Genomic DNA, 17,125 nt, shown 5'->3' with positions numbered 1-17,125 from the left:
AGGGCACGTGGTACCACCTACCCAATCGGGCGTGTACAAAGCTGTACCACCAAGTTAGTATGTAGTGACCTTTTGGGGATTCTAACTCACTTTGTGGTAGGACTTTGTGCAAGCCCGTCTGGGTAGGTACCACCCACTCATCAGATATTCTACCGCCAAATAACAGTACTTTGTATTTTTGTGTTCCAGTTAGAAGGATGAGTGAGCCAGTTTAATCACAGGCACAAGGAACATAACATCTTAGTTCCCAAGGTTGGTGGAGCATTGGTGATGTAAGGGATGGTTAAAATTTCTTACAGTGCCTTTGTTTATGGGCGGTGGTGACTTACCATCAGGTAGCCCATATGCTCGTCGGCCAACCAAAAAGCTAAGAATACTCTAATTGCCATCGGAGAGACTGTGGCATTGTTATAAAGGTTGCGTCTTCTGCAACACTCCTCCACTCCATGCTATGCTCTGCTCCGAGCCCGGTGGAGTTTTTAGACGTTCAACTTCAACCCAATTTTTTTTTTTTGATAGTGAAATAGAAATGCATCTCATGCTGCTTGTTGAGACCGTTAAATATCAAAATTTAAAATATGTTATGTTTGTTGTTATCCTACGAGCGTTTTTGAATGGTCGTTTTACAAGATTAAATAAAAATTAAAAGTTACTAGCGTTCGGAATGTAGATTCTACCAAGAAGTACCTAAAATAAACTTCGTAGTTATTCTTTTCTGAAAGCTGCTTGGTGATAGTGAGCCAGTTGGACAGGCACAGTGATAAAACATCTTAGTTTTCATCGTTAGTGGCGACGTAAATAATAGTTTAATAAGTGCCAATGTATTGCAGTGATGACCACTTACCTTCAAGTTTACTACCCTACACTACCCGTCAGGTTAACGATTTTATAAAAAAAGGTAATTTTAATATGTAAGTACATACTTAAATATATCTGATTTACTATTATATAAATGTGTTTCATAAAATTTATTCTGCATGGATATAGAGGAATTCTAACTCCACATTTTTTATCTATATAATATATAAATAAACAAATACCACTCACTGATTAATCATGAAATCTCGGAAACTATAACACCTACAAACTTGAATTTGGCTTGTAGGTTCTTTATAGGGTGTAGACATCCGCTGCGAACGGATTTTCCGAAACTCCACCACTAAAGTAAAACGGGGGCTGGGAGTTTGTTTAATAAATTTCGCGCGAGTAACTTCGCAGGACCAAAAAGTCATCTATAAAATAGAAATCACTTTTGAAACTTTATTTAACAAACTATATTAAGTAAAGCTACCTCCGGCTCGAAATGTAGATTCTACCGAGACGAACCGCGAAGAAACTCAGTGGTTACTCTTTTTCAACATCTAAAAATGCAGTCATGTTAGTTAAATACAATTATATATGTATGTAATATCCTGCCTGGAAGTCAACAAGCAGTTTCCAGCTTGCTGACTTGCAGCAAGCGGGAAGCGCCTTTGTTTTATACATACATATAATCCTTAATCAAGTTACATGAAATTAATCAAAGGTTTTTTTAAGATTATATTTAAATCTCATGTTAAAAAAGCAAGGAAACATTAAATTCGTGCCTGCCTATTTAAAACATTAAGGTATTCAACGATGCGTTGTCGGCTATTTTATATTTATTCATTAAAAATCGTATCTAAAAACCTAATTGCCTATCATAACTCTTAATGGAACAATTTTTATTAAAGTTAATCTACTCCGTAATAAAAACTGTTTTAAGATATTTTTCGGTTTAGTTTTTATGATGTGGACGTGTCGATCATTGAGTCAATCAAATTACACTGAATTGTTTGATTGAAAACGTAAGGAACTGCTGACGGATGGTTGTTGTCTGTCGAATAGTAATAACAAATGCGTGTGATTTATGACAGTTAATTTAGTTTTCATAAAAAAGTATAGATGGCATTACTAGTCTTTTAAATCGCGCTGACGTTTTGTACAAATGATTAGCATGTTAATATTGTATCCTTGTCAGTGAATTTGTGATGTTATGCGGGCGATGTAAAATGTCCCTTAGAAGTAAGACATTATACAAAGCCTGCATTCGTCCCATCATGACAAATGCGAGCCCTGTCTTTGCCCACATCAGAGCGTCTCAAATTAATAAATTGCAAATTATTCAAAATCGATTACTACGGACTCGCTGTGGTACGTCCCTAATGTCGACCAACACAAAGACTACGACATCGATTCGATCGCGAAACACCTCAAAATACTTTCCACGGCGTATTTTGAGAGAGCAACATAGCAATCCGTTGGATAGCACGAACTTGTCAATACACCTCCCTCAGAGGTGTGTGTGAGGTGTGTATGAGGAGTAATCTACCGAACAGACTGAGACGGCCTATGCACGTCCTGAACGACGAAGATGATAGCTTCACTTACACTCACAGCGTTTCCGCCGGCGGAAACGAGGACCCAGATTAGTGACGTCACGGAGGCGGCCGTGATGTCAGCCGATTCAAACAGTGCTACGAACAGAAGTGCTCACCCTACCGACTGCGTTCTGAGGCGAGGTGCGATCTCATAGGAGACACCCTCAGGACGAACGTCAACCCCGAGCCTGAAAGGGCTTAAACTTCAAGGCTCAGTCTAGTACTCGTCCGAACGCTGTAAAGGCCAGTATTGCTACTTCACTCGGGAAAAAAAAAGTCAGTAAAATAAGTATTTCGAGAGCATGGAGGGTTAATTAATTCAGTAAGTAGTGTGATCAGTACAGTAGATATTTCTATTCATATTCAATATGTGCATTTAATTATATTGACCAAAAAAAAAAGACCCGCAGAGTTTCTTTCGCCGGTTCTTCTCAGGTCAGGTTGTTTCCTTTTCCGAACCGTTGGTAGTGTTTTATTTGACTATCAATAAGTAAGTGTAATGCTTCTATATTGAATAAAGGAGTTTGAGTTTGAGTTGAGTAGTGTAGTGTTGACAACTAGTAAAACAAAAAATAGCCACGGTGAAGAGTAGTATTTTCTTTACATTAATTTGATTCTCTTTAATCTGTAAAATAGTGTTCAGTTATTGGATTGGAATAAATTATTTATAAAACCTTTTCACTATTTTTGGATGAGTTTTTTCTACCATTGATTTCTACATAGGTTTGTTTATCGCTTTTATTTGTTCCAATAGAGCAGAGATTGTTTCGCCAATGCCATGGGCGCACAAAAGAGTGCAGGCCCTGGATCAACAGAAGGAGACTGCCAATTGTTAATTAAAAAAATAATTTGTATATTTTCATTTCTGTCAGTCAGTTTTGTTTATAATATGTTAACTCTTTGCTTTGTACCAGGAAATAAAAAAAAAAAATAGTACTATTATTATAATTTGACTTTATCTAGACATCTAAACAAATATAAAATTTTAATTGTTAACTCGGACTTGGAGGGGCCTTCACAACAGAGATTCCAGGCCCAGGCACAGGCTCCAGACGGCAATCAGGGCATTTACCCCGGTTGCCGTACCCAAAATCCGGCCCTGCAGAGATGTAACTTATGAATCGTGGCTACAATTACTTTTATTTTACGTTGAATGAGATACGAATGCCAGTGTGAGTTAATTTTTTTTTTTTAAGTACAAATAAAAAAACTACGGCGATAATCGTTGGTAATGTTTTACGTTATAAGTTATTTGTTTATGTTAGGATATAATAAGGATATCCGAACGTTAAATATATCGTTAATATAACCTGTTAATTACAATGTAGCATTGATAAAAAAAGTATTTCTATACGACATTACTTTGTTAGGGAAAATAAATATAAATATTTTAAATAACTATGAATTAAATTTTAGGCTTTTTCATTATTATTTTTTTGATTTTGTTTTCTGTCTCGCATTTGTAAATTTGGACCGATAAATATTGTTTCAATATTGATAAATAACCAGTGTTCAATCGTTTTTATAAATCAGAAGAATAAATGAGATTTAAATTAATACTTTTTGTTTTTAAATACATTTTTGAATTTGCATTTTTGACTTATTTTGATAAAAGCTAAAAAACGTATTAACTCTAAAATGGTTCACTTTTGCATAATACAATTACCAACATTACCAATAACCCTGTATATACTAGCGACCCGCCCCGGCATCGCACGGATGCAACGCTGATACTAAATATACTACGGAATGTCTTTACACTTTTGTCTACACTACGTTCACAGCCTTTGTCATTAAATAATACAAGCCGCTATGACCCTGCATTTTAAATCTGTAATATCTTCGAAAATATTTATTTAAATTACATGCCGTAAAGGACCATATTGATCTATATTAAATGCATGTATATAACGTACTTAATAGGATTTATATTTTGCTTCGTAAGTAAGCCATCGTTTCTCGTTAAAAGTAAAGGATAAAAAATGGTTATTGTGGGTTATCCCTAATAGGTAATATTTACCTCTTAGGATTATTTTGATCTATCTATCGGCGTTTGCAATTTAAACGCAAAAAATGTGTGTATATACAACACATCAGAAACCTCTAAAATTATCAGTGTTTCTCTACTATATAGTTCTTGTATTTTCGTTTAAATTTTTCTCTTGAATGACTATATCTATTAAAAAACCGCATCAAAATCCGTTGCGTAGTTTTAAAGATCTAAGCATACATACGTAGGAGTCCCTAGATATAGACAGACAGCGTAAAGCGACTTTGTTTTATACTATATAATGATTATGTATTTACACTATCAAACTGTATATGTTGTAACCACTATCAAATATTTAGGTATGTTGTAATATTCAGCCCAATTTACCTTCCTTGAAGTTCGTTTAGTTATTAAAGTTACATTCGTGGTTAGGACCTGTAGTTAGGTCTAGTTTATTAGTAAAATGTTGTACGGAACAATTTTATTTTTAAGCGTGTTTGTATTTTTGATTGTGGATGGTACTAACTTTGAGGGTGAGATGATTTTAATCTTTTTATTATTACTATTATTTAGTTAACAATCTTTAATTGTGTTATTGATAATTAAAAAAAAAACGATTTTATTTACTGATTGTGTCAATTTAAGTATTCATTTTATAAAAAAAGTTTTTTATATACAGGGTTATTGGTAATTCGACGTATTCCCGTTAGGAGGTGATAGGGGTGATTATTTGTGATTATTTTAACCCCTGTATGCATGATGCAAAAGTGAACCATTTTTGAGTTATCACGTTTTTTAGATTTTTTCAAAATAAGTCAAAAATACAACTTCAAAAATTTATTTAAAAAAAAAGTATCAATTAAAATGTATTTTTTTCTTCTGATTTATAAAACCGAATAAACACTGGTTATTTGTCAATATTAAAACAATAATTATCGGTTCAAATTTAAAAATGCGAGACGGAAAAAGTTATTTTTTCAATATTTTTTTGAAATTTTTTCCACAAAATTGCCTTAAAAACAAAAAAAAAACGTTATGAAACTTGTCCTGCAGATTATTTTAAAACATAACCGTTTTATCAGCTCTCCAAAAATGTATAACAACTAGGATTTTATTTGAAAACAATCGAAATGAAATGACCACAAAGGACGCTGGTGGAAATTCGTATTCGAACAAAACTTACCATATGCAAACCTAACCAATGCAAAATTATTCGCGTTTGTTTCCTAATCAACGGCTACCCGATGTATTAGTTTATAATAAGCGAATCCGAGAAACTGATAGTGTTCAGAGACGACAAATTAAAGTCGAAAGACTCCCAGTCTATGTTGTTAATTACTAAGAGGATAAGAATTTATCACCACCATTTACCATTATACTCCTGCGAAAATTAGTCACGAAGAAGTCCCTGAAAGGAGAGTTATCTAAAAGTATCAGAAGATATCCGTGCCAACTATTACGTCTTACATAATGAACGCCTTTTTTCAGGTCCTAAACATGGCAAAGTTGCTGTGTGCTACGTGGCGTCTTGGGCGATATTCAGAGACCCACCTTTTAATTTCGCGGTATCAGATATAGATCCAACATTATGCACTCACATTGTCTACGCTTTTGCTGGTTTGGATGAAGAGTCGTTCACTATTAAAAGTCTCGGTGAGTTATATTATGTGAAACATATATTCGAAGCTTGGCAGATATAATGTCAAATTTAATATTTGGTCGTAATTTTGTTTATTGGCAGCGCATATATTGGCAAGAAAATAGGAAATAAATTAGCTACTCAAATCAAATCAAATCAAATCAAAATAAACTTTATTCAAGTAGGCTTTTACAAGCACTTTTGAATCGTCATTTAACAAACTAATTAAAGTAAAGCTACCATCGGTTCGGAATACAGATTCTACCGAGAAGAACCGGCAATAAACTCAGTAGTTTCTCTTTTTTTCAATATCTAAAAATATAGTCATGTTAGTTAAATACAATAAAATACGTATGCTATGTCTCCTGCCTGGAAGTCAACAAGCATTAACTCCACGCTTTTTTATCATCTATTTAATCTTTTATCGAATAATATGCCTTCTTTACCAATGTAATTTTTACAAATGACTTGAATCTATGAAATGGCGCTAACTACTAACCATATACAATTATTAAATCGTTTTAACTAAATGCGTATGTATATAGTAATGTCATTTTATGACCACAGATAATGTTCGAATTTAATAAGTATTAAAATGAATCGACTTGACTAAATAATTAGTGGTCAATTGACCGTAACTTTGTGCGTATATTCTTAGTAGCGGACAGGGCGAGCAGTATGCATGGCATTACGTAGTGTGATTTATGCGCTGGGCTGTACACGACGTGACGTAATAACTCCAGATCTTATCATAAAACTAGACACAACATTTAAAAAACCTTTGATACAATTTAAATATTGGTATTTTTTTTTATTTGAAGTTTTATTGTTTAGTTTATTTTATGTATATATGTACAATTGTACACTGTTAATTCATATTAATATACATGTCAGAACGTCAGAAGTTCCTTTAGATAAACCATGGTTTGTGTCTCCCATGATGGGCGTGATAATGGTGGAATGTCCGAAATAAGAACACGTTTTCATAGTTCAATACACTAAAATTCAATTTAAAAATATAATTTCATTAAACATAACATGATCAACTTGATTAAACCAGATTTAGAGCCAATAGGTTAGGACGTGTCTGCCACGTGCGACGGTGATAAGTAATGTCACGCTGTCAGCACCTTTGTCGACCCTATTTGGGGCTACCCGCTCTTAACTTTAATAATCATTCTATTGCAAAAGTCAGCAACTATACCCGGTTCAAGTTAGCTTGATATTTTTGACAGACGGGCTAGTGATGAGGAACAGAAAATATAACATATATAACAGTCGATGGAACGATGGAATGCGTAATTAAAATTATAATTAATTATTTTTTTTAACTTATTTTTCTAAAAAGAGTTTACAGGCCAAAGAGACTCCAAACAAAAGGTTCCCCGTATGTAACAATAACTTAACAATGATCTTTAATAAGGATTTTTGTAGTCGATATTTGTAGCAGTTACTGCCTGGTATATATAACATTGTAGAAGCGCCTTTTATTTTCAGTGTTTCTATTTTTTACTTTGAAGTAATAATATATAATGAAAAAAGTCTTAAAACTTTCGGATAACGCTTGAATCTTTAGGAACTTTTGTATTTTACATTTAACGTATAATATATGTTAAATGTTTAATAGTTAAGAAAATAATTTGTTCGTCATTGCAAAGTTATGTCGATCAGAAAAAATTACATCTGTCAAAAAGATCAAGCTATCTTATAAAGGGTATATCATAAAATACATGTATGTAACCATAGATAATAAATTGTTATCATGGAAATTACAATAATTAGAAATTTAGATTGAATTTAAACAATGCGAATGTCATTGTAAATTAACACGCAATAATTCCTTCTAAAATTATTAATACTCCGTCGTAACATATATATTTCTGGTACAATTATTTAATAATGAATTGGTTGAACGTCAAATTAAATCGCCTTTCGTCTATTTGGAGAAAACAAACCTAAAAAAAATTTAAATCTATACAACGTATTTAATGTAAATTTATGTTATATAGACAAATTAGGTGATTTTTTTATTGTACTTTGTCGCTTTTTTCGATATGTTTAGTAAAGTTCAAGATAAAATTTCGCTTGCCTGCTTATTTTAAAGACACGTAGAGTTGGTAAATTATTTATACGGTGTTTATTAGTTACTAGAAAACACTTGCCTTCAGTCATTGATGGCGAACATTGGACGGTGAAATACTAGCTAATTGACCATCAGAAAGTCAAAGGCTATGGCTAAAAGTCTGAAATAAAAAATAAAGTAGCCATCTGTAAATGTCCTATTGCTGGGCTAAGACCTCCTCTCCCTACGAGGAATAAGCTTGGAGTTAATTATGTTAAATTTAATAATCGAGACCAATTAATTATTATCTATACGGCATATTCGTGATACCACTGACTAATAAACATTGTTATTATACAAACCAATGATAATACACTGTAAATTTATTTAATTTGTGTTTTTTTCCTGGCCCATTTAGTTTTGTCGGCTAATCATCTATTGAAATAATGCGTGCCAGTTGTATTGACGTTTGGTGATCCTACTGTACCAAATAATTAAGAACCTATTTAATATGAACGAATATCTGTAGTAATATTCTAAATACGAAAGTTACTCTGTCAGTCTGTCTGTCTGTTGCTTTTTGGCGGCCAAACCATAATTGAACTTTTAAGGAAATAAGTTACTTTTTTCATGCCTAACACACCTGACGACCTAGCCCTAAAACGCAAGCGAAACCGCGTGCTTTATTGCACGCAATAAATCGAAATATACTTTATTACAAGTAGGCTTTTATAAATATTTTTGAATTGTCATTTTAAAGAACTTTATTAAAAGTAAAGCTAACGCCGGTGCGGAATGTAGATTCTACGGAGAAAAACGGAAAAGTGACGGAGTAATTACTCTTTACCGATATTTGAAATACATTATGTTAGTTAATTATATATAATATATCCTCCCTGAAAGTCAACAAGTATTAGTTCCACGCTTTTTTACTATCTATATAATCTTGTATTGAATCATATGCCATATTCAATGATTTTTTTTAAATGATTTTCATTTATGAATCGGCAAAGTTAAAAATATCTGCTTTATTTTATCATAGAAACGAATACAACACAGGAATTAAAGGTTTGAAACTTGACATTATATACATCCGTCTCGGGTTCATACGATGATTATCACTGATTATATAAAAGCGAATGAATCAATGTTACTGTGAATATGCATAGCGTTGTCAATATATCCTGACGCAACTGAAACATCCCAAAGGGAGTCTTTAGGTAGGTCCAAGGTTATATATATTTCATAAAATAAAACAGGTTCAATATATATACCGTTATCCCAAAGTAATATTCGATATGACATAGTAATATGAAAATAACTAAAATATACTAAAAGAGCGGTTTCAAGATGAGTTAGTGGTTTAAATTTTCTAACTGCGTATTCCGAGGACCTGTTCAACCAATGAGGATACTACTGAAGCTTAGAATCTAGTGTTATTTCTAAAATCACCGTAGCATCGGTTACATCAAGATAGTTACAGTTTAATGATATATTATAATTTTGCTTTCTAGCATTCGGTAGGGTAAAAACTACACGTTTTGTTTTTTTAGCATTCAAGATTAAATTATTTGTTGTGAACCAATCGCGTATAAGTGATGATGCATTGTTTATATCGTAATATATTTTTCCTTACAACCTTAAAAATCTCTGTAGTATCATCAGCAAACAAGACATATATAATATCACAAATTACTTTAACATAGAAAGGAAGATCATTTATATATATTAGAAATAGAAAAGGACCTAAAATGTATCCATGTGGAACACCAATTTTTAGCATAGATCCAGAAGATGTTATTCCATTAATTAAAACTTGTTAGAATCTTTAACATAAATATGAAGCAATCGGATCACGAGCTGTACTCAATACAGTAATATTTGAGCTTCTATAAAAGCATTTAGTGTTCTACACAATCAAATGCTTCAGACAAATTGCAGAATATCGTATATGTGTTTGAGAAGTACTAATCCCGCATTATTTACCGAGCAACCTCTCGCAAAACGGAATTGCTCGCTATAAAAAAGGATTTGTACCGGAATGGACGAAGTTGATTAAAAATTTTTTTTTCAAATATTTTGTTTGAACGTGGAAGTACAAAACTGACTAAAAGGCCTGTAATTACCGGGATTGGTTCTATTTCCAGTCTTAAAAAGTGCTAAAACTATACAAACATTTTAATAAGTTAGGAAATTAACCCGTGCCCAAACTCTTGCTTACAAAATTGCCAAAAAATTACTGCTACATACCGAGCAGTACAATACATGTATGTTTTTTATTAATGAAGTTTACCGAAATACTCCTTATATCTTCAGTTTGATTTAATATTGTGGATTTTAAATCCTTTTCGCGAATGGATAGTGTAAGAAATGAGTACATAAGAGGAAGTTTGAAAGTGGCACCGGTAACCGAAAAGCTATCTGGAAACCGGCTGTCTTGATATGGGTATGTTATGCGGAGGAATGAGGACCATGTTGTGAGAAAGGTTTTGAGAATGGATGTGGATGGATAGAGGTAGGGGACGACCCAAGAAACGATGGATGGATTGTGTGAAAGATGATATGGTTAGAAAGAATGTTACTTGTGAGATGACGTCTGACAGAGAAGTATGGAAGAAGAAGACATGCTGCGCCGATCCCAAGTAAAATTGGGATAAGGGCAGGAGGACGATGATTTTAAATACTTTTATGATATCTGATAGATTGAGACTGTTTCAAATGAAAAATCAATATTATTATTTAATTAATTATCTAGCTTCAGCTAATAAGAAATTTTAATACAATTTTTTTTCAGACTTTTGGCTTGATGTACAACGAGATAATGGTAACGCTGCCTATAAAAATCTGACCAGCTTCAAAAAGTATTATCCTCATATAAAAATAACTTTGAGTCTTGGCGGTTGGAATGAAGGCTCCGTGAAATTCTCTAGGATGGCCAGTGACAAAAGGAAAAGAGCCAAATTCGTCAAAAGTGTCACGGAATATCTTGAGTAAGTACAGTTTGGCAGCAGCGTAAGAGACGAGAAGCTGTTACTTGAGACTTGGACCAAGTCCCACGACCAAGTAAAATTGTAAATGTAATTTGTGTTATTATTATTATTAGTGTCAGTGTCACAATTACTTAAAGAAAAACGCAGCATGCACAAAAAGAAAACAATCAACATCTTAACCTAATTTGAAAACTATTTAAATAAATGTTAATTAAAAGGAAATAAAGGTAGAAAAAAAAACTATGTAATAAAAATATAATGATGTATCAACTTAGACATCATTTTTGCTGCCCAGTACTATCTTTTTCATGGACGCAATGGACGTAACATTTAGATCGACACTTTTTTGATGTTCATCATAAGCATTGTACATTTGTGAAAGTGGGCTATGTAGTTTAAGATTTGTGCGATGCAGCAGAAAAACTTGCATTAAAGTCTCACCAAACTCATCATACGTATATTCAACCGCCAAACAGCAATACAATGTTGTGTTCTAGTTTGAAAGGCAGTATTATTACTACAAAAAAGTTTCCATGATTTCTGGTGCATTGTTATCAGCATTGTTATCAGTAAACTCCTCAAATTATTCTTTTTCATTCATTATGTCACAAAGTTTTTATTTTTTATTTTTAGAAAATACGGATTCGATGGTCTGAACGTTATGTGGAAGTATCCTACTCTGAGAGGGGGCAGTCCTGAAGATAAAAAGAACTTCGTCATTTTAACCAAGGTAATTAATAGTTCGTATATGCAAATGTGTCCTAGTAAATTAAATAACAATTTCGCCATATTGAATTTGTTGTAAGGCCGATTATTATTTAATCATCTATATTAATGGAAGGAGACATAACATTTTTATGCCCATGACAACCAACCCCTAAGCCGCGGTCGATAACAAGGCAACAATAGAATATTAATAGAAAAATTCATAAGTCACTTGTTGTTAGGGCTTTGTGGAAGCCCGTCTGGTTAACATCACTCACTCATCACTTATTCCACTTTATATTGTTGTGCTGTGGTTTGAACGATATGAGCCAGTTTAAATACAAACACATGAGCTGTGAATCTTTTATTAGATTAATGACTCGTTGTCGGTGTGAGCCTTTGCCAATTTTGTTAACAATTGCATTATTTTTTAAAGACTAGTAGCAATGCCGCTTTGTAAGGAATTATTAACATTCGTTCCTTCCTTTTTCTTCCATTCCATTTCCTTTACTCCTTCAATTAAGTTTACATTTTGTGCTAGGAGTGAGAATGACGATAGCTCAAGGATTCAGGTTCGAACCTACAGCTTTTTACATCGCTATTGACGCTTAAACAGGATGATATGAATGTTGCATTATAATATAAATTCTATTATACAGGATGTTTTGTAGAGGGAGAATTTGGAGAATACAAGTTGGCCAAAAAAAATCCCAAACCATCCATGTATTTTCTGAAGTTTTTTTTTGTTATCTTTTTGATTTTCATCGAAATTCTACCTACTTACTTCCATAATACTTTTAAATTTTTTTTATAGACTGGATGTTTTTACTTTAGCTTGGTCTCTGATACAAATTTAGGCATCGAAAAGCGAACTTAGATAATGAGCAGTAGCGCTTAAACTGCGGCTAAAATAATATGCAGTAAAACATCACGGGTTCATTGTTTTTTTATGATTTCAGGAATTAAAAGAGGCTTTCATACCGTATGGGTATTTGTTATCCGCAACGTTAGCGAATCTAAAAGAAATTGTAAGCGCAGCGTATGATTTGGAAAGTCTTAATCGTTATTTGGACTTGATTTATCTAATTGGTTACGATTATTATGGACCCTGGGACAAAATAGTTGGAGCATCGGCCCCATTGAGGGGCATAAGTAAGCAGGATGAAAGGAATGTGGTATGAGGTTATTTTATTTAATTAAATCGTAAATATTAATGTTAATTATTCTTGTGTCCACTTACAAAGAAGACATGCAAACAGACGTGAACACGATTGATTGACTTATAAGCAGCTTCAGGCATCAAAAATCTTACTATAGTCAATTCCACGAGTCGAACTCCTAGGGCAAAAAGACCTGCAACCCATTGGTTGAAGCGCGTGGCTAGACATAAGCGAAACAAATCCGAGATATAAGACAGCCCTAAGATGATGGATGATGGTTTTTGTACTTTAAAATATGTGGAACATTATATAGATAACGAAAAAAGCGTTTAGGTTCAATGGGCGACTTTTAGGCTATTGTATTTTCATTGTTTTGCTTGACTTTGTATTTCAAATGTCGGAAAAGATAAACTATTGCGTTTCTTGACGGTTCCTCCACGGTAGCTGGTATGGTAGTCTTTATATTTTATGCAAACGAATTCTGTAAAATTATAATTTAAAAATTCCACCAACCCGCATTGGAGCAGCGTGGTGGAATATGCTGCATACCATCTCCTCAAAGGGAAAGGAGGCCTTAGCCCAGCAGGGGCTGTTAATGTAATGTAAATGTATTAATAAAAAATAAAAGTGTTTGTAAAAACCTACTCCAATAAAGCATAATTTGATTTAAACTGATCTTAAATAAATAAAAATATTGTAAAAAGTTATAGAGTATGTGGTATAATACTACGTTTCAGTACGGTCAAATTAAATATGATAAATTATTTTTTTAGGAATACACAATTAAATACATGTTATCACACGGAATAAGTCCTGATAAATTAGTTCTCGGCTTACAACTTCACGGAAAGACGTTTATTTTGAAAGATCCCGATGTAAAAAATGTTGAATTTGGTAAAACACAATCGGAGTCTGAAGTTTTTGCGGGACCATATCTTAAAGGAGCAAATATGTACGGATATAATGAGGTGAGTGAAAATCTAGATAATTCACCTGTGATTGGAACCCATTCAACAATCAGCCTCAGAAACTCTCTTGCTAGATATTTTCCCCTCTAATTTTCGACATTCCAACCAGCCCACAGTACGTTAGGTCACCAATGTTCTCAGTCTAAAGACCTCCATTGCCAGTTCTAAGTATTAATATAATCCTGACTAAATGATCATTCCAAAGTACTGAAAGCATTTTTAGATAAACTATGTTTTGATGTATACTTTTTTTATCCAGGTATGTCTAGAATTGAAAAACAATTCCAAGTGGGTTTATCATTGGGATGAAGTTTCTTCAACGCCGTATTTGCGTGATGGACGTCGAATTGTTTCTTATGATGACACTCGATCTATTGCCAATAAAGTCCGGTAAGATATTAAATTATTAGATAACTATATTTTCCTAAAACATTCAGCTAACGAATAAATGAAAGTAAAAATTTAAAATAAATCAATTATCTGTGAAGGTATTAACAAATTTTGGCGACAGGCGATTCTATTGATATGAATATATACATATATATACATAGTATATAGCGTACTATTTTCTATATGAATTACAGATTGGCCATGGACTACGATCTCGCTGGATTTATGGTTTGGAGTATGGACATGGACGATTTTAGGGGTCTCTGTGATAATCCGAACAATACTTACACAGATTTCATCGAGAGATTTAATGAGAGGATAAACAACAAATTATGGCAAGATTCTTTCAAGAACCTAAATACCCAGGGTGAGTATGCGTTTGTCCAGTTGTAAAGACGATGAATTTGATTCTAAGCGGACACCATAATTCCATTGAGAAATTAAACATTAATTTTAGTATTCTGCTAATTAGTAATGTCCCTTGTGTCTTAAATAACATTGCCCGACTATTAGTTTTGGACCATGTGAATACGATGCTGTTAGCTGTAATAACCAATGTCTGATTGACCAGAAAATAAACCCATTACTGCACCAGATAATATACTAATTAATTACAGCAGATTTGGAGGGGAAAATATATGGTACTCTAAAAGGTAAACCAATTCTCAAATTACCAAAAAATAATTTCAAAAATTATCAAATTTTGAGGACAATCAATGACGCGATAGAGGTAGCCTTAGAAGAGAAGAAGATAGCTGATGCGATAAAACTAATTTCAACTAGTATAAAAGAAAGGAATACAGATGATTTCAGTGCCAAGCAGACGCTGTGTTATAAAACTTACTATGAAGTATGTTTGAATGAACCTGAATATTAAGATGAAAAAGTGATGAAAAAGAGGACTTAATAAACATGTAGGAACATCTCATCAACTCTTCGTATCGGCCAATTTTATTAGAACTTTTATATCATAAATAATATATGTGTATTAATTTAATGGTTGATGTACTTATTTCGTTATTGTTTCGATGTTTTTATTTAAAACGACTTGCGAATCATAATTTTTTTGAAAAGGTGTTTATTATTGTATTCGGTATAAGAGTGATTTATTTTTGTAAAATAATTTCGAAATAAATATTGTCACAGTGAAGCCGTGTTTAAATTATAATTGCCACTAATTGAAAGACGTTAATTTCCAATATCTTTTAAATGCCTAAACAAATTTGTATCTATGGAGTATTTTTGGAATCTACACATCATCTAGAAAGAATTGCTTTGAAAAAAATAATTCATTAATTGTGCCATTAACAAAGAGTTATTACAGCTATTTCCTTTTTAACCAATTTTAAATTACTACTGGAAATAGGCCTTCCCAAAGTTTGCAAAAGCTTCCAGGTCTCCATTGTCCATATCCAGTCGGGTTCGGCGATCATCGTTAACGCTTTGTATATTGTATGTATATTTATAATTCCAGGAACAGAAGAACTATTATTATAATAATTAATATATGTACTTAAATATGCTTGACTTGGATTGGACCGAGTGACATTACACATTCTATAATAAAATTCCGCAGACATTTTTAACTTTGTCGTTTCATAGATTCAAGTCAATTGTAAGAAATAAATTGGTAAAGAAGGCATATTATTCGATACAAAATTATATAGATGATAAAAAAGCGTCGAGTTAATGCTTGTTGGCTTCCAGGCAGGAGACATAACGTATATATATATAATGATTTAATTAACATGACTGTATTTTTATATCTTGAAAAAGAGTAACGACTGAGTTTCTTGTCGGTTCTTCTCTGTAGAATCTACATTCCGAATCGGTGGTAGCTTTACTTTAAATAGTTTGTTAAATGACGATTCAAAAGTGCTTGTAAAAGCCTTTTTGATAAATATATTTTGAAAAAAATAAACAAAAGATTGTGTGAATTAATTTAATTTCCATCTATAATAGTAAAATATGTAAAGCGAAAATTAATATTATTTCCATTAACGTAGATTACGCGAAATAGTTTGGCATACTCAGTAGTTATTTGATTTGAATAAATTTAGCATCAGGCCTAAACTGAATGAGAATTATTATTTGCCTTGTACTTGTTTTTCTCAGGAACTACTTTACTTTTTAGGCTCTACTCCCTTTAAGGTGAAGGTATAGAGCATATTCCACCATGCTGCTCTAATGCTGGTTGGTAGAATACAGATGTGGCAGAATTTCGTTGAAATTAGACACACGCAGGATTCCTCACGATGTTTTCCTTCACCGCCAAACACGAGATGAATTATAAACACAAAATAAGTGGTGTTCGCCTGGGTTTGAACCTGAAATCATTGGTTAAGATGCACGCGTTCTAACCACTGGGCAATCTCGACTCTTGATTTTCCTATAAGATCAATGTTAATTACAATAAACGTGGAAAACCTAAATCATTTTTTCTATATTTCTTGAGAATTATATATGCGGTTTTTTATTTTTTTATTTCATATTAGTTATTAGCGCAACCTAATACGGATGTATAGTAAAGTTAACATCAATTGCAGGTATGGGCTTTTCTCGTATGGATACACCCGACAAATACAAGGTTCTGCTAAGATTGAATATGAAAAAAGCAATTTCAAAAAATCATCAAACGTTAAAATTGTTTTTTTTTTTAATTTATCTTATTATAAAATCTTTAATACGCAAATTATTTTTACTTATTTATTTTGTCGAAGCACCATCGATATGTTCAGAAAGAGGTTGATAATTATTGTTTTATTTACTCAGTGATAGGGCCATTCAGCCATCCAGACTGGACAATCTAATAATCACATATA

The 17,125-nt window shown here is 32.7% G+C and overlaps 1 protein-coding gene across 2 annotated transcripts; it reads left to right on the top strand.

Annotated features, from left to right (window-relative positions):
- Positions 1 to 4,810: 4,810 nt before the first annotated feature.
- LOC125074395 (probable chitinase 2) lies at positions 4,811 to 15,347 on the top strand. Of its 2 annotated transcripts, none has more exons than XM_047685716.1 (9): positions 4,811 to 4,922; positions 5,878 to 6,042; positions 10,885 to 11,080; positions 11,714 to 11,810; positions 12,745 to 12,960; positions 13,719 to 13,913; positions 14,173 to 14,303; positions 14,498 to 14,670; positions 14,921 to 15,347. In XM_047685716.1, exons 1-9 carry the CDS (start codon positions 4,853 to 4,855, stop codon positions 15,178 to 15,180), a joined length of 1,503 nt encoding a protein of 500 aa, XP_047541672.1. In that variant the 5' UTR covers positions 4,811 to 4,852; the 3' UTR covers positions 15,181 to 15,347. The 2 variants fall into 2 exon arrangements, with proteins under 2 accessions (XP_047541672.1, XP_047541673.1); XM_047685717.1 differs by having other exon boundaries at positions 14,924 to 15,346.
- Positions 15,348 to 17,125: the final 1,778 nt, after the last annotated feature.

Source organism: Vanessa atalanta, chromosome 27 (assembly GCF_905147765.1).
Source record: "Vanessa atalanta chromosome 27, ilVanAtal1.2, whole genome shotgun sequence".
In the NCBI taxonomy this organism is placed as follows: domain Eukaryota; kingdom Metazoa; phylum Arthropoda; class Insecta; order Lepidoptera; family Nymphalidae; genus Vanessa; species Vanessa atalanta.
The sequence above is the reverse complement of the archived record's forward strand: the minus strand, read 5'-3'. Positions and strand labels throughout refer to the sequence as shown.